At 50.6% G+C, this 25326-nt stretch overlaps 1 protein-coding gene across 12 annotated transcripts; it reads left to right on the top strand.

The window, feature by feature from the left end:
• CHST10 (carbohydrate sulfotransferase 10) lies at window positions 1-23593 on the top strand. 12 transcript variants are annotated; one of them, XM_043918580.1, is made up of 9 exons: window positions 1-273; window positions 2305-2371; window positions 9470-9614; window positions 10573-10704; window positions 11766-11894; window positions 16473-16564; window positions 17403-17622; window positions 20035-20212; window positions 21730-23593. In XM_043918580.1, exons 3-9 carry the CDS (start codon window positions 9572-9574, stop codon window positions 22265-22267), a joined length of 1332 nt encoding a protein of 443 aa, XP_043774515.1. In that variant the 5' UTR covers window positions 1-273; window positions 2305-2371; window positions 9470-9571; the 3' UTR covers window positions 22268-23593. The 12 variants fall into 12 exon arrangements, with proteins under 12 accessions (XP_043774515.1, XP_043774514.1, XP_043774519.1 ...); XM_043918579.1 differs by having other exon boundaries at window positions 9506-9614; XM_043918583.1 differs by having other exon boundaries at window positions 5-273; window positions 9506-9614; window positions 20107-20212.
• The last annotated feature ends 1733 nt before the right edge of the window (window positions 23594-25326 follow it).

The following is a 25326-nucleotide window of genomic DNA, read 5'->3' on the forward strand; positions in this document are numbered from 1 at the left end:
GGCGCTGACCGGCGCGGGGGCGGCGGCGGCCTCGCCCCCAGAGAGAGCCTCGCGAGTAAGCCTTCCTCCTTCCGGCGCCGCCGGCGCCGCCGCCGCCACTTTCCCGGCCGGGAGGGCCGGCGGCGGCGCCCTGGCCTCCAGGCCGGCTTCCCGCGCTCCCGGGACGCCTGGGCCCCTGGCGTCTCGCCCCCAGGCCCGCGAGGCCCAAGCCGAACTAAGCCCCCGAGACCGCGGAAGGGCCCGAGGACCCCGACAGCCCCGGCTCCACTGAGGGTGAGCTCGGGGACGCGCGAGAGCGGGGGGTGGGCGTCACATTGCTCTACCCCTGCCCCACCCCTGGTGGACGGGAAAACGGAGAGAACCGGCTTCTCCTTGCCAGCGACATCCCAGTGTGTTTCGGGGACTTAGGCCTCCCTCGTTCTTGGAATGAAAGGGGAGAGCCTTCACCACGTTAATTATGCAGTAAGGCAGCGTCTTTGCTGGGGATGCTGTAGTCGCAGCATCACCGGTGCTCGGTGATCCATAGTTTACTTCTTTCATCCTTGCCTGAGAATTTGCATTTGTCATTGGGAGCGGAAAGAGGAAGAAAATGTACCGCTTGGGCACAGGGGGCATGCAGAGATGAGAGGAGAGGCCAGGAAAGAAGGAGCATGTGCAGCTTTCTAAGTGCACAGTTAAGCACGTCTCCGGTGGGTGGACGGGAGGAGGGAATTCTTGCTTGGAGAATCCCATGGCCAGAGGCGCCTGGCAGGCTTCAGTCCTTGGGGTCGCGAAGAGTCGGATGCGACTGAGCACGCTCGCACTGGTGGGTAGGAGGGGAAAGGATGGTTGGAAATACGTGTGTCCTGCCAGCTAGGCTCCAGGATGCCCTCAGCTCAAATTTGGACATAAGAGGGGCCTGTCAGAAGTTGGAGGTGGAGGCATAGATTTCTGCACGTCTGGCCCGGAAGATGAACCAGATCTTCCAAAAGCTGCCTTGTTATTTTCCAAGTCTGCGAAAGGCAGGAGAAAGGGCCAGCCACTGAGTGGAAAATGGTACAGCCAGGTTCTGGTTAGCTGAGCCCGAGCATCGTCACAAAGGGGTTTTTTGTCTGAAACACCCGAAGTCACTGATTTTGGGCCCTGAGGAGTTGGTCGTTGGTCAGTTTTCAGGGTCAGAGTGAATAATGTCTCAGATATTCTTAAAACCAGGCAGCTCTGCTCCAGGCTTATTCACCCTTTTCATTGGCTGGGTTAAGAAGAGACATGAAGACTGAAACGGTCTTCTCTCTTTTTTTCCCCCATTATAATTAGGGCGTATTTCATGTTGGTCAAAATAGGAATTTCAGCATGGAAAAAAAAATCTTTCCATCTTTGCTTTTGACCCTCAAGAATAAAAATCTCCAAGAAATACCTGAGAGAGAAATTCTCTTCTTCCCTGGAATGGAAACTGGACTTCTTGCAGAACTCAACAAAGAAAGGGAGAAATTAGTTACTATCCTGGACAATTCTCAGTTATATTTAGATCATTTTTCAAATGTTTGAGGTTATATGATAGAATAGAAACAAGGGAGAAAGGTGGATGAGAGAAAAGGGCCTAAAGGATTACAGAAGCCAAGAGAGCAGTTTGTCTTGATACAGGTTTAGAAGAATCTGCATGTGAGTACATAAATCTTTCCATCTTTGTAATATGAAATTGCTTTTCATTTTAATATTGAGTTCATAAGCATAAAAGAAAGCATAGCTAGACTTCTCTGAGCATCCCAGACTGCTTGGGCTGCACTGTGTTTTCCATGAGTTGGATGTTTATTTTGCCAGCTCTATTAAATCTGTAATCTCTCTAACTCCATGAGTTTGGCTTGTTCCCAGTTACTCATTCATGATATGACATTTGCGTAGCGTTTGCCAGGTCGTTAAAGCTTGAAGAAATACAAAACCCAGTGAAAATCTTGCATTGAAAGATTTGATCATTTTATACAGAAATCCTTTACCCAATATCAAACATAAAAGTGGCATAATAGGATTTTATTATTTTTGCTCCAAAAATGGTTTCATTTTCATACTAAATTACAGGGAAGAATCTTTTAAACAGCTAGCTCTTTTGGTACATTTAGAATAATTTATTCATTTACCAAGCCATCCCCAAAGATAACCCCTCTCTGTAAGAGACCTGGTATGCGAAATATACTCAAATAATCTAAGTGGTTAGCTGTTAATACTGGTTAACTGTTTCCCAAGTATAAAGCAAGTTGTGTTCAGTAAGTTGATCTTGTAACTTTTAATGGTGCTTGTTTGTTTGTTTTTTTTTTTAATTGTCCCATACAGTTACAGGAGGAGCCAAGAACCTCAGGCAAAGCAGATACTGCAAGGAAATGTGGATCAAGCTCAGAAGGTATGGACACCTCACCAGTTATCTGAAATCCATGTCATGTAATAGCATTTTCCATTCTTGCTCATATGGAGATTTTCAGAAGCTTAAACTCATAAACAGGAGTTTGTGCATGTATTCTTAGAAATGTATTCTTAACCATAATAATAATAGGAGTGCCCTCTTAGGCAGGGGCTTCCCAGGTTGTGTGGTAGTGAGTAATCTGCCTGCCAATGCAAGACACGCTGGTTGAATCCCTGTGTTGGGAAGATCCTCTGGAGGAGGAAAAGGCAACCCACTCCAGTAGTTTTGCCTGGAAAATTCCAAGGACAGAGGAGGTTGGTGGGCTACAGTCTATGGGTTTGCAAAGAGTCGGACACAGCTTAGCAACTGAGCATGCACGCATGCACATACATGACTTAGGCAGGGCATTAGATGAGTTTAGTATCTGTAGAAAGCAGTGCATGGCCTGCGGCGCCCTCTGCAGACGTGTTTGCTGTTCGTCATCATCATTGAGACTCTTGTCTTCACCTCTTGTTGATTCTCCATCTGCCAGAGAGAAGAGTGTGTTTCCCTCCGGGTCACTAAGGATGAGCAGTCGTTCTGAGACAGGAAATTGTGCATGGCCAAATTCTTTTTGTGACATTTCCTTTAGTGTGTGGATAGGTTTTGAATGAGTGTTCTACAAACTGAGCCCCGGACAGGGAATCCTTTCCTCAGGGTACACGTGTGATGGGAGTGGGGGTCCAGGAGTCAGTTTCCATCTCAGTAAAGGGCCTTGGACAGGACTCTTCATCTGGGCCACTCCCCTGCCCTCTTGCTCACTCCTTGCCGCTCTGGTGATTCTGGACCCAGACTGAGCTTCCCAGGTGCTCCGTGATGGGTCCCCTCCCTTTGTTGAGCATCTTCTCAACATCATCTCCTCCCAGGTCCCCCTTCATCCCTCACCCTTATGTGTTATTAACCATGTCACTTAGCGCCTGTGTGATCGTGGATGTTAATGGCTCTGTTTGTTTATGTCCCATCTGCCTCTATTAGAACAAAGCACCAGGTGAGCAGGGTAGGTTGGTTGCTGGATTTCCAGAGCCTGGAATGGCTCTTGGCTCAGAGAAAGCCCTTGGTAAATGTAACTGAATGAATGACATTTGGGGAAAAGCTGTTTTGTGGTCTCTTTAAACCTCATCTCCTTCCTCTGTCTAGTTGTCCATCCCTCTGTCCCCTTCCCATTCAAGGAGTTGAAAGGGTGCTAACTCCTGGGTTACTGTCTCTGATGTCCCCAGGGCCCCTCTCTCATTTTGCTTACTTGGAGATTCCTTTCTCATTCCCTTTCCTCAAGCTCATTTACCCTCCCCCACCCACATAAGAAATCACTGGAAAGGTCATCCTTTTCTTTCTTTCTCTGTGTTTTCGTAGAACATGTTATTTTTGGTTTCAGCGCCTGTAAATGGCACTGTGTCATATAGCTCATTCTATTCTTACTGTATTCCCTTTGCACTACGGTTTTGAGGTTTATCTGTTACTGTGTGCACACTCGGCCCTGTCTGGAGCAATAGCTTTTGAAAAATTTTTAACTGTTTTAGAAAGTTAAATGGGCTTATTTACCACAGGATGAGTGATTGTGTGTAGCAAAAGTAGAACTAGGAAAAAAAAAACAGATAGAATTAGATGGTAGGGGGAAGGGGGAGTCCGACTCTTCAGCACAAATTCAGAAAGACTGCTTTTGGATGACAGCTCAGACAGGGTGTGGGGGGAGCCACTGGCAGCTGAAAAAATGGATGCTTTTAGACAGCATCTTTTTGAAAGTGCAGGGGAGGGAGAATTTGCACCAGAGTCATTGTTAGTTACTACAGATGTGTCATATGCATGCTGTCTTCCTCTTCATTGAGAGAGAGAGAAACAGGTTAGTATTTCTTGCATGTTTAGTGATCTTCCTGCATCCTTGGTCCTGCTTTCCCCATCTGTCCATCATTCTTCTTTTTTTTTATCCCCCCCCCAATTATTTTTATTAGTTGGAGGCTAATTGCTTTACAATATTGTAGTGGTTTTTGCCATACGTTGACATGAATCAACCATGGATTTACATGTGTTCCCCATCCTGAACCCCCCTCCCGCCTCCCTCCCCACCCGATCCCTCTGGGTCTTCCCAGTGCACCAGGCCCGCGCACTTGTCTCGTGCATCCAACCTGGGCTGGAGATCTGTTTCACACTTCATAATATACATGTTTCGATGCTGTTCTCTCTGAACATCCCACCCTCGCCTTCTCCCAGAGTCCAAAAGTCTGTTCTGTACTTCTGTGTCTCTTTTTCTGTTTTGCATATAGGGTTATCATTACCATCTTTCTAAATTCCATATATACGTGTTAGTATGCTGTAATGTTCTTTATCTTTCTGGCTTACTTCACTCTGTGTAATGGGCTCCAGTTTTATCCACCTCATTAGCACTGATTCAAATTAATTCTTTTTAATGGCTGAGTAATATTCCATTGTGTTTATGTACCACAGCTTTCTCATCCATTCGTCTGCTGATGGGCATCTAGGTTGCTTCCATGTCCTGGCTATTATAAACAGTGCTTCGATGAACATTGGGGTACATGTGTCTCTTTCAGATCTGGTTTCCTCGGTGTGTATACCCAGAAGTGGGATTGCTGGGTCATATGGCAGTTCTATTTCCAGTTTTTTAAGAAATCTCCACACTGTTTTCCATAGTGGCTGTACTAGTTTGCATTCCCACCAACAGTGTAAGAGGGTTCCCTTTTCTCCACACCCTCTCCAGCATTTATTGCTTGTAGACTTTTGGATAGCAGCCATTCTGACTGGCGTGTAATGGTACCTCATTGAGGTTTTGATTTGCATCTCTCTGATAATGAGTGATGTTGAGCATCTTTTCATGTGATTGTTAACCATCTGTATGTCTTCTTTGGAGAAATGTGTTTAGTTCTTTGGCCCATGTTTTGATTGGGTCATTTATTTTTCTGGAATTGAGCTGCAGGAGTTGCTTGTATATTTTTGAGATTAATCCTTTGTCTGTTTCTTCATTTGCTATTATTTTCTCCCATTCTGAAGGCTGTCTTTTCACCTTGCTTACAGTTTCCTTTGTTGTGCAAAAGCTTTTACACCTTATCTTCGACAAAGGAGGCAAGAATATACAATGGAAAAAAGACAATCTCTTTAACAAGTGGTGCTGGGAAAACTGGTCAACCACTTGTAAAAGAATGAAACTAGAACACTTTTTAACACCATACACAAAAATAAACTCAAAATGGATTAAAGATCTAAATGTAAGACCAGAAACTATAAAACTCCTAGAGGAGAACATAGGCAAAACAGTCTCCGACATAAATCACAGCAAGATCATCTATGACCCACCTCCCAGAATATTGGAAATAAAAGCAAAAATAAGCAAATGGGATCTAATGAAACTTAAAAACTTTTGCACAACAAAGGAAACTATAAGCAAGGTGGCCATCATTCTTTATCCTCCACTTCTGCCCTATGGGTTTTCAAAGAGCTGGCCTCCTGGCCTGACACCTTGATGCTTGCAAATCCCACATAATGGTCTGAAGTAAGGAGGTTCTACAGACAGCCGGGCTGCCCCTTCCTGCACTGGGGTGCACACTCAAACTCACCTCTGTTATCTGCAAGAGGTACCTTGGGAGCTGTCTTGGCTCCTTGAACAAAGGAGAGTTAAATACAGAAAGTGTCCGGCTTTTGAAAGGCCATTTGTCCCCAGACTTCAGGGGCGAGGAGAGGACTGTCTGTGGCGTCAGGCCCCAGCCTCTCTGCAGACAGAAATGGTGAGCCTTGAGCCCATCGCCCTCGGACAGGAAGCAGACCCGTGGTGAGTTTGTGCGTTCATGGAAACACTGCAGGTGGTGGGCACGCCGAGAGGAGCTGGGACTATGGGAATTTGGAATGACTTTCTTTTTGGTTAAAAAAATGGGGCAAATTATGCTCATTTTTCCAAGGTCAGCCCAACTATAGGGGCTAGTTACCTATAGCTGGGAAGGCTAAAACAGGAGTAAATGGGAACAGTGATGGAGGTCCTTTTTTGTATTTACCACTTTTATTTATTTTTAATTGGAGGATAATTGTGTTACAATGTTGTGTTGGTTTCTGCTGCAGAACAACATGAACTAGCCGTACGTGTACATATATCCCCTTCCTCTCGGACCTCCCTCCCTCCTAGATCGCCTCAGAGCACTGAGCTGAGCCCTCTGTGACCTATAGCTGCTGTCTGGTTTATGCATGGTAGTGTATGTATGTCAGGGAGGTCTTTGTTTTCACTAAACCAGTCAGTCCTAAAGGAAATCAACCCTGGACTATTCATTAGAAGGACTAATACTGATTGGGCACCTGATGTCAAGAGCCGACTCGTTGGAAAAGACCGTGATGCTGGGAACGATGGAGGGAAAGAGGAGAAGGGGGTGACAGAGGATGAGATGGTTGGATGGCATCACCGACTCAATGGACATGAGTTTGGCAAACTCTGGGAGACAGTGAAGGTCAAGGAAGCCTGGAGTGCTGCAGTCCATGTGGTCACAGAGAGTTGGACACGACTTAGCAACTGAACAACAGCAAACCTCTTTAATCCTACGTCGAGCTTTATCAGATGCTTGCAAATCCCACATAATGGTTCGCCCAGGTTCATCATCGCCGGTTTGCTTGCATCGTTTGCCACAGGTCTGCACTGTCTTGGCTCAGGTGTTCTTGGGGCCCAGGACATTGCTGTAGCTTTTTTTTTTTTTAACTTATTTTTAATTGAAGGATAACTGGTTTACAACAGTCTGTTAGTTTCTGCCATACATGAACGTGAATTAGCCATAGGTATGCACGTGTCCCCTCCCATCTCCCACCGCTGCCCACCCCTCTAGGCTGTGACGGAGCTCCCTGAGTCTCACGGCAGATCCCACTGGCTGTCTGTTTTACATATGGGAGCGTGTATGTTTCCATGCTACTCTGTCCATTCACCCCACCTTCTGCTTCCCCTGCCCCTGTCCAATCATCTGTTCTCCGAGTCTGCTTCTCCTTTTGTCGTTTAGTCCCTCATCGTGTCCGACCCTTTGTGACCCCGTGGACTGCAGCCCGCCCGGCTCCTCCGCCCCTGGGATTCTCCAGGCAAGAATACTGGTGTGGGTTGCCATTTCTTCCTCCAGGCATCTTCACGACCCAGGGATTGAACCCGAGTCTCCTGCATTGGCAGGCAGTTCTCTCCCACTGAGCCACCTTTCTGGATATGTGGAGATTAAATAGGAAGGTCACAAGGGATGCCGAGGGACTGGCCAGTTTCTGTTCTTAGAGGGTCTGCTCCTGGGCAGCTGGTCCTTTTGGTGCAGTTTCTTATCTAATCCTTGTGACCATCCTGGAAGGAGGAGGGCCTTGTCTCAGAGACGGGAAGCCACAGCTTAGGGAGGGTGAGTGACCTTGCAAGTCCCAGAGCTGGCGAGTGGTGGGACCTTGCAGGGCTCTGTACTGGGAGGTCCTAGAGGAGGAGTGGCAGGAGGGGACGGGAAGACCCTGTGGAGATAGACCAGCTGTTTGAGGAGGTCAGAGAGGGAGCGCGTTCCTCTTGTTGGGTGGTGCCAGAGAAAGCGCAGGACACGCGGGTAAACTGGAAATTCGGAGAAACAGCAAGTAACTTTTTGAAGTATTAAGTGTGTCCCATGCAATATCAGGGGCATATTTATACCAAAGTACTGGAGGAGGAAATGGCAACCCACTCCAGTATTCTTGTCTGGAAAATCCCATGGACTGAGGAGGCTGGTAGGCTATAGTCTGTGGGGTCGCAGAGAGTCGGACACGACTGAGCGACTTCACTTTCACTGAAAAATTGGGGCTTCCCTGGTGGCTCAGACAGTGAAGAATCTGCCTGCAATGCAGGAGACCCGGGTTCGATTCCTGGGTTGGGAAGATCCCCTGGAAAAGGGAAGGGCTAACCACTCCACTATTCTTGCCTGGAGAATCCCATGAACAGAGGGTTTAATTTAACTGAAAAATCAGTATTTAATCTGAAATTGAAACTTCATGGAGCATCCTGTGTGTTCATCTATTTAATCTGGCAGCTCTGCTAGGTTGTTGTTCAGTTGTGTCTGACTCTTTGTGACCCCATGGACTGCAGCAGCCAGGCTTCCCTGTCCTTCACTCTCTCTGGGAATTTGCTCAAACTCATGTCCATTGATTTGATGATACCTTCCAACCATCTCATTCTCTTTTGTCCCCTTATCCTCCTGCCCTCAATCTTTCCTAGCGTCAGGATCTTTTCTAATGAGTCAGCTCTTCACATCAGGTGGCCAAAGTTTTGGAGCTTCAGCTTTAGCATCAGCCCTTCCAATGAATATTCAGGGTTGATTTCCTTTAGGACTGACTAGTTTGATCTACTTGCTGTCCAAGGGACTCTCAAGAGTCTTCTCCAGCACCACAGTTTGAAAGCATCAATTCGTTGGCACTCAGCCTTCTTTAAGGTCCAACTGTCACATCCATACATGACTACTGGAAAAACCATACCTTTGACTATTCGGACCTCTGTAGGCAAAGTGACATTTCTGCTTTTTATATGCTGTCTAGGTTTGTCATAAGTTTTTTCCCCAAGGAGCAAGCGTTTTTTAATTTCATGGCTGCAGTCACCATCCACGGTGGTTTTGGAGCCTAAGAAAATAAAGTTTGTCACTGTTTCCATTTTTTCCCCATCTGTTTCTACCAGGGGACTCCAGGAAAACAATGCACCTGCTTTGTGGGAACTTGAGGGTGAAAGTATAGATGCAGGCCGGGTGGCAGGGGGAACCCCCCCTCATAAGCTGGAGAGCCCCTTGGGGGTGGGTATTCAGAGTCGCAATGAGGTCTAGGCGGCAGGGATCTGTCATGGAGACAGGCGGAGAGCTGACACCCGGGCCATGGTGAGCACGGTCCACCCGCGCACACAGGCTTTCCGAAGTCGTCTGCCATCAGCAGATGGTCTGTGTGGAATAGACCACCTCCCTGCTGCCCGGGAGTGATGAACGGGCCTATCAGCTGATGGAAACTAACCCAGCCTAGTGTGGTCTTTCTATGTGGCTGGGTCTGGCTTCAAGAAGTCCTGTGTTAAAGGTGACATGTGAATAAAGAGACTTTTTTGTCTCTCTTGCCAAGAATTGAGTGCAACTTCCAGTTCTGTGTCCCCTACAGCAGCATGTGGCTCATGTGACCCACTGAGGACCCAAGTGCCCCACATCGCTCCCAGGTGGCGATAACATGAGAAATGCCCACCCACAAGGCTCCTCCCAGGCCCTGGCAGGCAAGTGCATGGAGCTGGACACTCCAGAGTTCATTTCTAGGGTTCCAGAGGTTCTCCACATCTCTGTAGGTCTCCCCAGGTGGCACTAGTGATAAAGACTCCACCTGCCAACGCAGGAGGTGCAAGTTTAACCCTGGGTGGAGAAGATCCCCTGGAGAAGGGATTGGCAACCCACTCCAGTTTTCTTGCCTGGGAAATCCCATGGACAGAGGAGCCCGGCGGTGTACAGTCCATGGGGTCGCAGAAGAGTCCCACGTGACCGAGCATGCATGTACCACACTTCATTTCCGTACGTGTGGCTGAAGCTTGTCAACAGGGGATTGTAAACAGAGCCTGCTGGTATTTCCTCAGGAGGGTGTCTGCCCTCTGAGAATTAGCCACAGCAAGAGTCCAGGCCAAAGTGAGCCCCTCATGCCCTGGCTTCCAGGCATTGGCAGGTGACTGGGCCACAAAGAGTCAGCAGGCTCAACTGCAGCAGTAAAGTCTTACCATGTGTTCTAAAACCAAATAGAAATGGTTCCTTTCCATTAAAGTTTGATTTATTATGAATTTATATTGCACGCATGCACAATCATATCTGACTCTACAACGCCATGGACTATAGCCCGCCAGGCTCCTCTGTTCATGGGATTGCCCAGGCAGGAGTACTGGAGTGGGTTGCCGTGTCCTTCTCCAGGGGATCTTCCTGACCCAGGGATCAAACCTGCATCTCTCGCGTCTGCTGCATTGGCAGGCGGATCTTTTACTGCTAGCACCACCTGGGAAGCCCATCAACTTTATAAATTGTTATTAATTAAAAATATAATGTTACCAAGTTCAAATACCCATGGTATCAATAGAAAAAAATTTTAAAACATTTGTATCGAGGCTATTAACTGAAATAGCCCGTTCTTTTTATTATCTTTGGCGTAATTGATTTGTGTATAAGCAGCAGGATCATTTGGCTTGTGTTTTCCAGGAAGAATCGCTGAATGGCTGACGTTTGACAACATGCACCACCAGTGGCTTCTGTTGGCCGCGTGCTTTTGGGTGCTTTTCATGTTCATGGTGGCCAGCAAGTTCATCACACTAACCTTCAAAGACCCGGACGGTAGGTATGCTGCCTCGTGGAATGGATTTGGCGAATTCAGACCTTGCAGTGATACTGCTTCGGGGTATCTGCCCGGATGAGTAGTGACACAGAATCAAAGGACTCTCACGCCAGAAGGAGGTTGTTGGGTCCAAGTGATGTGCCGAGGCTCGAGAGGGGAGGTGGACAGGGGTGAAAGGGTCCTCGCCTATGCCTCCCCTAGGGGCGGGGGAACACACTTTCCTTAGGGGCTTCTTCCGTGTCCTGCTCTCAGGCTCCGGGTTTGGGGGCCTGCTCAGTGTCCTGGTGAGATGCTGCCTGCTGGGGGCAGCATGTTTGAAGGTCACCTTCAGGGCTCCGGAAGGAAGTTGGTGTAAATAGATGTGTGCTGGGATTTTTAACTCCTGTTGACTCGATGTCAGATGAGGACATGTTAAGAGCACCCAACCCGGTCTTTGAAGATCTGTGTCTGGTTCACGCCCTTGCCCATTGCTTGGGCCTTACTGTTTTTTTCTGTGAAGTGAGCGTCCTCCCTGTCTGACAGCTCCAAGCCTGACCCCAGCACAGTGAGGCCCTGAGAGTGACCTGTGAGGAGGTGCTGGGCATGACTGAGGAGCTGCAGGGATGGTCATTTGAACCCCAAGGCAACGACTCCCGCAGGGGTGGTGGGAGGCCAGGTGCCTGGGAAGGCTCCTGAGCAGCCGTGGACTGGCCTGGGGACAGCAGCCTGGCAGGGAGGAATTGCAGGCTGTGTTCATTCCACGCAGGGTCTGACGTGGCCACCTGCAGGTGTGGCCCATAAGGAAGGGGAGAAGAAAAGGATCCCAGGGGTGGTTTTCCTGATTCCTGCCAGCGGGCTCCGGGCCCTGCCCACCCTGGAGAGCCCCCCGGGCTGCCCCTAACTGCGCAGAGGCTGCCGACGCCCCACCCTGCCTCCATCCTCCCTGTAGAGGCGGAAGGTGGGAAGGCCGGCAAGAGAAGGAGGCGCTGAAATTAGCCCCCAGCGGGTTCCCAGCCTGGCGGTTTCTGTCCTGGGTTGGCGTTTATTTCACCTGCGTTCAGTGTTTTTGCTCTTGACCCAGGAGCGCACTGTGAGCTGGCATCAGGGCATCACCGAGGTGCAGGGGTGTCCCAATCCCTGGCCCCGGCCTTCAGGGAACCGAGGTGCTCCGTGTCCATGGGCGGCTCCTTCCAGCTCTGTCCCCGGGGAGGTGAGCTTTGTCCCAGCTTTCTAGTCAGCGGGTGAGGGGCTTGCTTCTGGCTTCCCTGTTCTGTTTTTAATTGTATGTTTTGTCTGGGTCTTCCTTGCGTTGCAGGTTTCTCTCTCGTTGCCAGCAGGGGCTGCTGTTCACTGGGGTGGTTTTCCTTGTCGCTCTGGGGCACGCGGGCTTCACACGTTGTCACACCAGGGCTTCGTTGCTCCATGGCACGTGGGATCTTCCTGGACGGGGGGTCAAACCTGTGTCTCCTACACTGGCAGGCAGATTTTTATCTGCTGCGCCCCCAGGGAAGTCCTGTACCTCCCTGTTCTTTTTTTTTTTTTTCTCCCTGTTCTTAATGACTTCCCAGCCACGCAGTGGATAGGAAGAGCACGTTTGTCTTCAGTTGTGGTTTAAAGCCGGTGGGGGGGGGTGTGTGTGTGTGTGTGCGCGTGCATGCATCTCTCTTTGGCTCAGCAGTGAAGCCACAGTGATGTTTGTGGCAGTGACTCAGTGTGGTTAACAGACTTCAGTGCTGTTCTGAACTAGCCTTTGTCCTAGGGAAATAAATCCCACTCGGTGGTAGAAAACTGACGGCATGGTATGTGGACACTTGATCTCAGAAGCGACATCCTTGTGAATCTGGTGGGTAGGTGTAGATGCTGATTTTCTTGCTTCTGTTTGACCGCTTCTTCCAATCTTCTGCCTCAGCTCAGCTGCCAGCCGCTTAAGGGCAGAACCCATGATGCGACACCTGCATGCCCTCTATCCGGCGTGTGATGCAGTGGGTATCCTGGGCAGCTGGACACACACAGAGGTCGGGATGAGGGGATGTGGTCACATCTAGAAAAACAAGGCAGTACTGTACCTGGCAAATGTCAGGACATTTTGTAAAGCAAATATGATGATGCCTCTAAGGAAAGTGAGCTCCTATGTTCTGACGCCTGGTCATACCTGTTGATCACCCTTGGGCCTGGCGCTGGTGCCTTGCCCCTGAGGGTTGGGGAGGGGTGTGATCTTTGGCCACAGTGTGACAGCGGGCATTCAGTGAAAATAAACAGCTGCGGGCAGAGCAACTGAAAAGCAAAGCCAGACATTAAGTTGTGCTGTCGGTTTTATTAGAATCTAGTTGAATTGGGCTTGAGGAGAGTTGAGGAGCAAATACCAGGAGTTCACAGTAAAAGAAGTTGTTAAGAATTGGTGGATGGCTGTGTGTGGCTGGCATGTGAGCTGTCCCTTAGCTACCAGGGTCATTCTCGATGCTCTTGAGTGTGTGAAATAGACACTTTTCAGAAATTCACTAGTAAGTCAGTTGTTTAGAATTCAGACTACATCTTACATCTAGAATGTCACTGAGGAAGCTTAGGTTTCTAGGAACCCACGTGGCCCCTGGCAGAGCCGAGCGTTGCCGTGCGGCTCACAGACGTGGGCACGTGAGGTGACCGGACCTGAGTGGGAGGGGACGTTCCCCTGAGCACGAGGGCGCTTGGAGACGAGGCTGTGGAGGACGGGGAGGGCAGGCGCTGGCCTCCTGGCCCTCACGGAGCGTTTCAGAGCCTGGTGGCCCAGGGCACTGCCTCTGTCTTCATACCGTCCCTGGCCTCAGAGCAGATGCAGAGTGGCTCCTGCGCACAGCTCTGGTCAGGGCTGCATTTCAGCTCAAACGCAGGAGAAAGGAAGACACAATTTCCTCGGGATTCACAGAGGTGTGTGGCCAAGATTTCTGCTGGAGATTTCTACTGGAGCCGGAGAGCTCAGGCGTGAGGGGTGGGAGATGGGTTATTATCACTGGTGGGGTTCCAGGAGGATGGGTTTCTCCCCACTGGGCAGGGAGGATGTCAGGCTGGTGCCTGTTCTCAGCGGTGCTGGCTGGGGAGTGGGAGGTGGGGAGTTGGGGGTGAAGCGGAGAGTTGGGGTGCAGTTTAACAGCCAGACTGAAGTAGGGGCTGCAGTGAAGCCTGCAGAGTGTGGGTGGTAATGACCCAAGAGGAGTAGGTTTTGATGTTTATAACAAAAGTGAAATGTGCCTTTGCTTATACTTTATTAGGCTGATTTCTATGCCTTTATTTGATAACTGCTTTTTTCATTCTAATTCTGTATTCAGGCTTTGCAAAATTTTGAAAGCAAATGTTTCTTTGATTGTAGAGATTTGAAAATTTTCTTCAAATTCTACCCACAGATTTCCCCCAGATCAGTTTGTTGTGAATGATTACGGTGCTCTAGCATTTTGTAAGATTTCCTTTAGTTGAATATCAATTCCCATGTTGTATAGTTGATCAGTCATGTCCGGCTCTTTGCAACCTGTGGACTGTAGCCCACCAGGCTTCTCTGTTGGATTTTCCAGGCAAGAATACTAGAGTGGGTTACCATTTCCTTCTCCAGGGGATCTTGCCTATTCAGGGATTGGACCCATGTCTCCTGCACTGACAGGCAGGTTTTTTTACCACTGTGCCACCAGGGAAATCATCAATTCCCATAAGTTTCAGAAATAATGTGTAAGCACTAACCTGACTGCTGACTTGGCTTTTGTCTAATTAAACCTTTAATTTTGAAATCACTGTAGTGTCACTCGCAGTTGTAAGTACATAAGACAGAGGGTTCTTTGTACCCTTTTTTCTTTTGCCCAGGGGTGACGCGTTGCAAAACCATAGTGCAGAGTCACAGGTGGGGTATTGACAAGAATGCAGAGCATCTTCATCACCACAGATTCTTTGAGTTGTCCTTTTATAGCCACTCCCCTCTCCCTAACTCCCAGCCCCTCTCCCCACCTCCACCCCCCGCCTTTGGTAACCACTAATCTGTTCTCCTCTCCATAATTTTGTTCTCTCAAGAATGTTGTATATGCAACCTTTTGCGATTATTTCACCATGGTTACCTGGAAATTCATCTAGCCTATCGTGTGTATGAATAGTTCATTCCTTTTTAGTGCTAAGCAGTATTCCATGGTTTGGATGTACCAGTTTCTGATTAACCACTCACGTGTTAAAGGAGAACTGATGGAGCCCATTATACAGAGTGAAGTAAGCCAGAAAGATAAAGACCATTACAGTATACTAACACATATATATGGAATTTAGAAAGATGGTAATGATAACCCTATATGCAAAGCAGAAAAAGAGACACAGATGTACAGAACAGACTTTTGGACTCTGTGGGAGAAGGCGAGGGTGGGATGTTTCAAGAGAACAGCATCGAAACGTGTATATTATCTAAGGTGAAACAGATCACCAGCCCAGGTTGGATGCATGAGACAAGTGCTCGGACCTGGTGCACTGGGAAGACCCAGAGGGATCGGGTAGAGAGGGAGGTGGGAGGGGGGATCGGGATGGGGAATACATGTAAATCCATGGCTAATTCATGCCAATGTATGACAAAAACCACTACAATATTGTAATTAGCATCCAACTAATAAAAATAAATGGAAAAAAATAAAATAAAGGAGAACTGAGTTGTTTCAGTTTGGGACTGTTATAAATAAAACTGCTGTGAACATGTGCATGTAAGTGTTTTGTTTTGGTTGTGCTTGATTTTGGTTGCTGCAGGTAAGTTTTCTCTGGTTGCTGCAATCAGGGGCTACTCTGTCGCAGTGAGTGGGCTTCTCATTGCAGTGACTTCTCTTGTTGCTGAGCGTGGGCTGTGGGCACCCAGGCTTCAGTAGTTACGGCTCAGGTTCCAGAGCACGGGCTCACTCTTCATGGTGCATGGGCTTCTGTGCTCCGTCTCATGTGAGATCTCCCTGACCAGGGATGTAACCTGTGTCCCCTGCATTGGCAGGCGGTTCTTATCCACTGCACCACCAGGGAAGTCCCATGTATAGGTTTTTTGTGACATAAATTTTTATTTCTCTGGGATAAACGCCTGGGAGTGGGTCATACAGTAGTTGAAGACTTAGTTTTTAAGAGTTGCTGCACCGTTTGCATTTTTCTGCATCCTCACCAGCATTTGGGGTTTCACTTTTTTGTTTTAGGCATTTTGGTAGGTGTCACGGTATCTCCCTGTGGTTTGCTTTTGCATTTGCCTGATGGCTATCCTTTCCTATTGAACATCCTCTCCTGTGTTCATCTACCATTGCAGAGCCTCTTCTGTGAAATGTCTGTTCCTGTTTTGCCCATTTTCTAATTGGATGGTTTGCATATTTTGCTGTTGAGATTTGAGAGTTCTTTCTATATTCTAGATCCCAGTCCTTGGTCGGATGTGTGGTTTGCAGATACTTTCTCTCCTGTAGCTTGTCTTTCCATCCTCTTCACAGGGTGTTTTGCAGAGCAAAATTTTTAAGTTTTGATGAGAGACAGTTTGTCAAGTTTTCCGAAGATTTACGTTGATGCTTTCTACAGAACTTTTCTAGTTTTATGTTTCACATTTTAATGCTGATCTATTGAGTTTGTTCTTGAATAAAGACTGAGGTTTAGGGAAGTGCTCCTTTTGTTCTCGGGGCGTCCAGGCCTTTGGGTCCATTTGCTAAGAAGGTGCTCCTTGCGTGGCTTGCCAGCTCCCACTTGGACCGTTTGTTGGGTCTCTTTCTGGGGTCTCTGTGCTGACTGCTCTGTCTGCCCCTTCGCGGGAAGACGTTTGAACCTCTGTGTCTCCTAGCCTACAGCGCCAAGCAGGACTTTCTGTTCCTGACTGCCGTGCCCGATGTGGGGAGGTCGCCAGGAGAGACACACTTCCCTGAGGAGCTGAAGGTGAGCATGGCCAGGCCCCGGCGCTGACCCAACCCCCCTCACGGCCCATTCTTCCCAGAGCGTCTCCGTCTCACCTGCCCTCCCCCTGCAGCCCCAAGCGGGTCTCCCATCATCGGACTCAGAACAGAACCAGGGCCGATGAGCTCCATTACCTGCTCACGGTGGCTAAATTTCTGGTACCCTGATGTGACTGCCAGCACTGCCTTCCACGTGTCTCGGGCTGCATTTCAGAGAAGCAAAATTGTGTGCTCAGCACTGAGGAAGTGGAATGATGGCTCCTGCCTTTGAAAAACCCATACTGCATGGCCTAAGGTATTTTCTTAAATTAATAAACCAGACACACCAGGGTACTGGTTTCATCTTAAACAGCCACGATCTGTGCAGACACACCAGGGTACCGGATTACCTTAGACAGCCACCATCTGTGGGTCCTTAGTGCGGCTCACAGGCTTACACTCCGGTTACGTGGAGGTGGGGAGTGCAGGGGCAGAGCTGGCCTCCCTAAAATTCCTGAGTGACGAGGCCCCTGCCTTTGCCAGGGTATCAGGGGCCCGCGTGCGGTGGGTCGGCGCAGTGCCAGGCGGACAGACAGCCCACCCGGCCCCTCGGGTGTCCAGGCTGAGGTTGAGGAGAGACAGTCAGTGGCCGCTGGCTGCTCGGTCGTCTGGCCCATCCACAGCCTGAACCCCGGGCCCCTGAAACTCGCACCTGCTGTCCGGCTGTTTCTGCCGGGCGGCCTTGGCCTCCGCAAGTTAACGCCCAGCACGGGGTCAGGGCAGGGCTCCTCCTGCAGGCACTCATGGCGCCCCGGTGCCCGTTCCGCCTCTGTTCCCTGCAGCCGACGGGGAAGATGCTGGTTGAGCCCCTGGTCTACACGCAGCGCCTGGAGCTCATGAGGAACGTGTGCAGAGAGGATGCTCTGAGGAACCTGTCCCACACCGCCGTCTCCAAGTTTGTCCTCGACCGGATTTTCGTCTGTGACAAGCACAAGATTCTCTTCTGCCAGACCCCCAAAGTGGGCAACACCCAGTGGAAGAAAGTGCTCATTGTGCTGAACGGTGTGTGCTGGGCTGGGTGAGACCCGTTCCGCCCGGACCTCAGGGTCTGCGGGGAGGGGGTCGGGAGGGCTGGGGATGGCAGCCAGGGAGACCTGGGAGGGCCGGCAACTCACAGACAGCTTGCTGGTGCTTTTCCTTTTTTTGGCCACGCTGCGCGGCACGTGGGACCTTAGTTCTCTAACCAGGCCTCGAACCCGTGCCCCCTGCAGTGGAAGTGAGGAGTCTTAACCACTGGACCACCCGGGAATTCCCTGGTGTTTACCCTGTGCCTGTCTCACGTTAGGTATTGGCAGGGTTCACCCAGGCAGCCCGCACCCAGCACCGGGCCTTCCCGCTCCTCCATTTCTGCCTGCCACCCTGCCTCCCAGGTTGATTCCTTTTCTCCCTCACGGTCACTGCATTGATTCTTACGGGTCTCTTGCTCTGTCTGAGGAGCTCAGGGCTCTGCACTCACTGAGTCACCTGGCGGCTGCCCTCGCAGCTGCTCTCCCGTGCGGAGAAGGACCCACGGCCAGGGCCCGGGGGTGGGGGTGACCCCTGCCGGTGGGTCTGGGGTCTCCCCACCCACAGTCAACCCCCTCTTCTAACGAGCAGCCACGTTCAGAGGGTTTAATTGACTTGCTTCAGGAAATGTAGAGTTTACTTGGGAGCAGATGAGATCACTGGAAAGTGCCCTTATGCTCTGCTTGTTTTGATTCCTCACCACTGTTTTTAGATGCTGTATTTGTTTAAACTCTAGTTACTCTGAACCAACCCAAGATAATTATGGGCTCTATTAAATTCAGCTTCAAAATAAAAATAATCATAATGGACAGCAGTGTGACTCCCAAATCAAGAATCAGACCTTGGAAGCCTCATGGGATGTGGGCCTGGGGTCTGCGTCCCCCTGCCCCGTGGGCCTCCTGCTGCTTTCAGAGGTAGTGGTTGGAGCTGGTGTCATTTGACCTTTTCACTGGCTGATTGGGGAAGGAAAGGAGACACTTGCTTTATCTTCTCGTGGTCATCAATGTGCTTCTGGAATAATCTGACAGTATGTTGGCTTTTAACATTGGAGAATGAGGTTACAGATCAAATTTAAAACAACAGATGTACGAAAGTCTTACACATTTGTTGCCACAGCATGAAGCATTTGTCTTTGAAGGAGAAGAATCCGTTGATGAGAGCAGGACTCAAACAGAAGCAGTTTGCCAGTGCACATGTGGGCTCCGCAGGTGGCACCAGTGGTGAAGAACCTGCCTGCCAGTGCAGGAGCATGAGAGATGGATTCCATCCCTGGGTCGGGAAGATCCCCTGGGGGAGGGCATGGCAGCCCACTGCAGTACTCTGGCCTGGAGAATCCCAGGGACAGAGGAGTCCGGCAGGCTGCAGTCCGTGGGGTCGCAGAGAGTCAGACAGGACTGAAGCGACTTGGCACAGTAGGAGGACAACAGGCCTGAGGCTGCCTTCTGTTGTCCCTGGACGCGCCTGCAAAGCGACAGGTACCAGAACAGGTCCAGGTGCAGATCCACAGAGCCGGCCCTTAAGTCAGCCCCTTGGGAGTAGACGGGACATCTTGCTCGTTTACAACCGTCCATTCTCAGTGCTTAGCACAGGGTGCTGGATCAGGGCTTAAATATTCTGCAGAGACTGCAGCCCCTGCTTTGAAGGCCCAGCAGAGACCCTTCCCTGCCAGACCCTGAGTCTAACAGAAGGATTAACACACAGGCGGATGTGAAGGCTGGTGAGGCCTTGACTAGCACCCCAGCACACTGGCACTTTATTTCCATTCGCCTGAGCTGAGAAATGAGTGAACACCCACCCAACCCCTAGCCCTAGGAGGAGCCCCCAGTGGCACAGGGGCCACCTGTTCCACCCGGCGGCCTGGACCCGGCGCTGTGGCTCTTGGTCCTGCCCGCCGCCTCCGATGCTCCTTGTCCTCCGAGCCCTGCTTCCTCTGTGTCACTTCCCCCAGCGCATCAGCCTGACTGATCCGTCACCAAGCGTGGCGGGCACTTGCCAGCCTGGGATGCTGTGAGGTTACCTAGAAGCCTCTGAGGCCCTGGTGCTCTGGTGCTGGGAGCAATGGAGCGGATCAGCTGGGTGCTCCATGGTCCTGCTTCTCTGATGTTTGCCCCCAGTTTCAGAGGAGAGGACGTGTTCCAGGTTTCAGGCATCCTGCTTGCGGGCAGTGATCTTTCTTACGTGGCAGATTGAGCCTCACTCAGGTGCTCGTACCTGTAGGCCTAACTCCCTCTTTCTGACTCCTGCGTTTCCTCCCATTGGCTCCTGGGTCACCAAAAGCTTCTCTTCAGTCTCATGCTGCCACAGGAGCAGTTGAAATTCAGGAGTCGAGACCTAAACGTGGATACTGGGGGATGGTTTGCGGGGAGTGTGGACCTGCATTCTAAGATGGGCATCTCTCTTTAAGGGCAGCAGTGGCCAACTTAAGAGGCGACCAGACCAACACACCTTCTTCCCCTACCCCACCCCCCATTTGCTTCCCAGGAGCCTTCCCTTCCATCGAGGAGATCCCTGAAAACGTGGTGCACGACCATGAGAAGAACGGCCTCCCACGCCTCTCCTCCTTCAGTGACACCGAAATCCAGAAGCGGTAGGAGTGGGGCAGGGAGGAAGAGGAGAAGGATGGGGAGGGGTGGGGAGGAGGAGGATGGGGGGTGGGGGGAGGTGTGGGGAGGAGGGTGGGGAGGGATGGGGAGGAGGAGGATGGGTGAGGAGGAGGGTGGGGAGGGATGGGGAGGAGGATGATGGGGGAGGGGTAGAGAGGAGGAGGATGGGGAGGGGTGGGGAAAGGGGAACGCTGATAAAATCCCAGTTTCCGCTCCTCTACTCATTGTTGTTACCCAAACAGCTCCAAGAGCTGCTCATTTGTGTTGGTGAGAGGCATCCAGGCACACAACCCAGTGTTTGGCGCATTTAAATTCACATCTTTCATGAGAATTTCTGAATTTCTCCACCTTAACCTTCACACAGGTCATCAAAATGAAAGTTACATGGTGGTCTTAGTAAAAATGACTGGTCGTTTTTGTTCTGCTTTGCTTTGGTTATGTTTTATGGGTTTCTTTCTGAGCATGACCTTAGTTTCATAAGAAAGGGATTTGGCTTGCAGGTAGACCCCACTTCGTTTCCCATTTTCTCCCGAGGTGCTGCGTGGCCTCCGGGGCAGCAGTCCCCTGATGAGTGGCCGGGTGGGCTAGACCCAGCAGAGGGAGAGGGAGACCGGCCTCACTGACCACAGCCAGGATGGAGACTGGCATGGGGAAGATTCCTTAGCTGACTGGACAGTTCTCTTGAGAGCTGTGAAATGGCCCCGTAAGACGAGGTTTAAAAGGAACAAGTGCATAGTATGCCGGCCAGTGTCAGGGCACCGAATGGTCTTTGAGCTCCTTGCTTCTCAGCTACTTCACTTCCACTGCTTCTGGCTCCAGCTGTTCACCATTTCCAGCTTGTACAGCCTCAAATGCCAAAGCAAAGACTGTCCTGGGGGCAGGTGGTCTTGTCACCCCCTCATCAGTGACCTTGTGGGTCTTTTGTGAGAGCAGCCGAACTGAGGCCTGTAGCACTGAGGGTCCCTGGCCTGGGGGAGTGCTTGGGGTCACAGCAGTGTCATCATCACAGGCTCTTCACACAGGCACCCCGGGCCACCACCGCCCCCTCTGGCAGCTCCCCCAGACCCTCTTACTGCCAGCTGGGGCCTGATGACCTCCCATTTTCTCTTCTCTCCCCCCACCCCCCATTTTTCCTTCCCCTGGCAATTTTGAATTGAGTTTTTAAAGGTGCACCTTTAGAGTCACTCACTTCCCCTGGCTTCAGCTATTCCTCACTTGATTAAGCAGGTTTCTACTCTTTTGGTTTTCTGCCCCCAAACAAAACTTGTAAAAACATTCCTGAAGTTAATATGGGGTAATGGGTTAACAAGAGGCTCTGCCTCCAAGGGTGGCTGCATGAATTAAGTAAGAACTGTGTGCAATGCCCTTGGCGCAGGGCCCAGCCTGGTGGCTGCTGTTGCTCCAGCCATCACGCTTCACTCTTCCCTGCCTCACAACCCGCAGCCAGCACCACCAGCAGCGTTGGGTTAACCTCTTCTTTGTCTTCCATCTTCTTCCTTAGCTTGAAAACATACTTCAAGTTTTTTATCGTAAGAGATCCTTTCGAGAGACTGATCTCTGCGTTTAAGGATAAGTTTGTCCACAACCCCCGCTTTGAGCCTTGGTACAAGCACGAGATCGCCCCTGGCATCATCAGAAAGTACAGGAGGAACCGGACGGAGACCCGGGGCATCCAGTTTGAGGACTTCGTGCGCTACCTGGGTGACCCCAACCACAGGTGGCTGGATCTGCAGTTTGGGGACCACATCATCCACTGGGTGACGTACGTGGAGCTATGCGCACCCTGCGAGATCACGTACAGCGTTGTCGGGCACCACGAGACCCTGGAGGACGACGCTCCGTACATCCTCAGAGAGGCGGGCATCGACCACCTGGTGTCCTACCCCACCATCCCCCTCGGCATCACTGCGTACAACAGAACCAAGGTCGAGCGCTACTTCCTGGGCATCAGCAAACGAGACATCCGGCGCCTGTATGCACGGTTTGAGGGGGACTTTAAGCTCTTTGGGTACCAGAAACCAGAGTTTTTGCTAAACTAACGTGTAGGACCATGAGTTCAGATATCTTTGTTAGACCAGAGGCTAACCAGGTGGAGCTCAGGCACAGAAATGACACTTCTTCCATCTCACTCCTCTTGAGGACTGCCACTCCCTGAGGACCGGGGTGCACCTTGCCCAGTGAAGCTGGACCCTGACTGTTACGACATAGTCTGCGCATAAGGTGCATGGAGGGTCCTGGCCCCCACCCTCCAGTGCCACTGAGCCTCTGCTCTCCCCGGGTGGTGGGGATAGCATTAAACATTTGCAGTCAGACAGAGCCAAGGGGAAAATCAGACAGCCTTGATCGTCTCCCTCAGTTATCAGACACCTGCAGGGCAGGGCAGTGCTATCTGTCGCCAGGGGACAGCAGGCATGGCACCCAGCACTTTGAAGAGAGGCAGACAGCGGTACCCTGCAGACATCCCAGGGGCCGAGACAGGATCAGATCTGAGTAATAAAGTCATCTTCTGGCTCTCATCTTGGCCGCCACTGTCATCGCAGAGGCAGACCCTTCTCTCCATGGCTGTCTAGTTCCCGAGAAGTTCAGGAATGACCCGAGGGCGCTCCTCCCCGTCCACCTTTTCAGAATACATGCTGTCTGCTGCTCGGCCGGATTTCCACACCTTACCTGCCAAGTGATTATCTCATTCAGTCCACGAGACCCAGTGTTGGGAAGTGAGGGAGTGTCCATTCTTCCCACCTGAGGAAGGGAGCATCTTTGGGGGCCTTAACGGGAGCATGGCCTGGGAAGGGGCAGGGCTGGACGGGTGCCGGAATCCAGGCTGCCCTGGACCTGGGCACGTCCTTCCCAGTGACTTTCTGCCTCTTGTCTCTGATGGACTCACATGGGTGGGCACAGAGGTCTTCACCCGTCTCCTCCAGGACCAGTCCCTCCTGGGGGCTGAAGGCAGGCACAGGCAGCATGCCAGCATCACCAGATCAGTGCGGTGTACACATTTTAGTCTCCTTTCATCTCAGCAAGACGTGTCCCACTGGGCCCATTTCTGATGATGCCGTCATCCTGACCCACGTTGGATAATCAGGTTCACCAGCAATAAAACCTTGGGCCGAGGCAGCCCATGTAACACATCTTCCAGGCACTGAGGAGCAGCGGACCACACTCGCCACTTCATGTGCCAGCCGACAGTGAGGCCCCTCGAGGTCTGGGACAGTCTCCCTGCAGAAAGTCCCCAGTGTCCAACCAGGCTGCACAGGGCTCGGGAGCCCAGCTCTTCCTCCAGGCAGCCCCTGCCGTCCCTTCCTCAGTGTGACTTCCTGAGTTTGTAAATGTGAAAGTAACACGAAATAAAAAACGTGCCAACCTGACGTGGGCTGTGGTTCCCAGGGAGGTGCCGCGTGGACTGCGTCCCGAGGGCTGGCAACAGTGCGGGGCATGTGCCCGCCCACAGCGCCGACAAAGGGGCAGCCCACAAGATGGCCTGTCACCTGCACCATTTTTCTGTCAAGTTGTAGCAAAGTCTTGTTGAAATCATCTCACGCCTGATGCACAGAACGATTGTTGTTTAGTTGCTAAGGCATGTCTGACTCTTTTGCAACCCCGTGTACCAGCCTGCCAGGTTCCTCTGTCCATGGGACTTCTCAGGCAAGAATACTGGAGTGGGTTGCCATTTCCTTCTCCAAGGGATCTTCCCTATCCAGGGCAAATTCTTTACTACTGAACCACCAGGGAAGCAGACATAACCTGGGAACAACCTCAAAAAACTCCCAGAGCTGTTCCCCATGTTAGAAGTCAAAGCACAGTTACGTAAGTTTTTGAGACAGCAGGCTGCACGTTAAATGACATATTATTGACAGTTTACACAATCCAGATCTTCAGGTACAAAGTGTTGGATCATCGTGACCCCTGGCAAGATGAAGAAGGAATGTTATCTTTTTAAGGATAACATTCTTGATGAAGCTGGGAGAAAGTTGCTCCTCATGGCTGAGCAGGTATTTTTGCAAATGGGGAGGTGTGGTCAATGCCCAGCACAGATACACGGTGCACAGTGGAGGAGAGAGATGATGGCCGAGAAGATACTTCATGTTTAAATTTTTCTTGTCTTGCCATAAAATACGTATTTCACATGACATTTTCCAAGCCCCTTGGACATGCCAAGCCCTGCCCCAGGGTTGTGGGATTCCAGAGCTAAGCAGAACCCTCTCCTCACAGGAGAGGAGAGGCTGGGAAGGGGTGGCTAGTACACAGGAGGAATAATATGTTTGTTTCCTTGCCTTCAAGCCAGTCTCCCTGTCTGGTTAATAGCAGTTATCTTGAAACTGCCTAAACCAAGACTTGGACAGCAACATCATACTCATAATCTGTGCTGTCCTCAAGGCCGAGTCGGTTTACCTGGTAAGTCACCATGGGCATTTGCACAGAGCCGCCTTCAGTCTTATACCCTATCACTTGGAATCTATAAACTCTCAATTTTTATGACACAGCAAGAAAATTCTGGACTTTGCATTTGTGCTTGCCACTTTCAACTAGCCAGTCCTCTCCACCTCTCTCTGCTTGGAAAATATAGAGAGGAATAGTTAGTACACATTCCCATTTTGCCCCTTTCCCTCCACTTTCCCCAACAGTCTCTGTCTTCTCTGTGTCACTCATGTTATTACAGATGACTTCACTGAATACCACACTGCAGCATTGCATGAGTCTCAATCTTTCCAGCCTACCATACCTATATTTTTAGCCACCCAGCTCCTAAACACTGAGTATGAAATATGAAAACCACATAGTTTAGGTTTCTGTAACTGCAGCCCCATATTAGTTCAGCCTAAAAGTGAAAGGGTTTCCCAGGTAACTCGGTGGTAAAGAATCCACTTGCCAATGCAGGAGACTCAGGAGATATGGGTTCGATCCCTGGGTCCAGAAGATACCCACGTCGAGAAGATCCCCTGGAGGAGGGCATGGCAACCCACTCCAGTATTCTAGCCTGGAGAATCCCATGGACAGAGGAGCCTGGTGGGTTACAGTCTATAGGGTTGCAAAGAGTCGGACAGAACTGAAGCAACTTAGCACAAAACAACTGCAGCCCCTTTCTTTATTGACTAGGGTA

This window comes from Cervus elaphus, chromosome 11, assembly GCF_910594005.1.
Source record: "Cervus elaphus chromosome 11, mCerEla1.1, whole genome shotgun sequence".
NCBI lineage: Eukaryota > Metazoa > Chordata > Mammalia > Artiodactyla > Cervidae > Cervus > Cervus elaphus.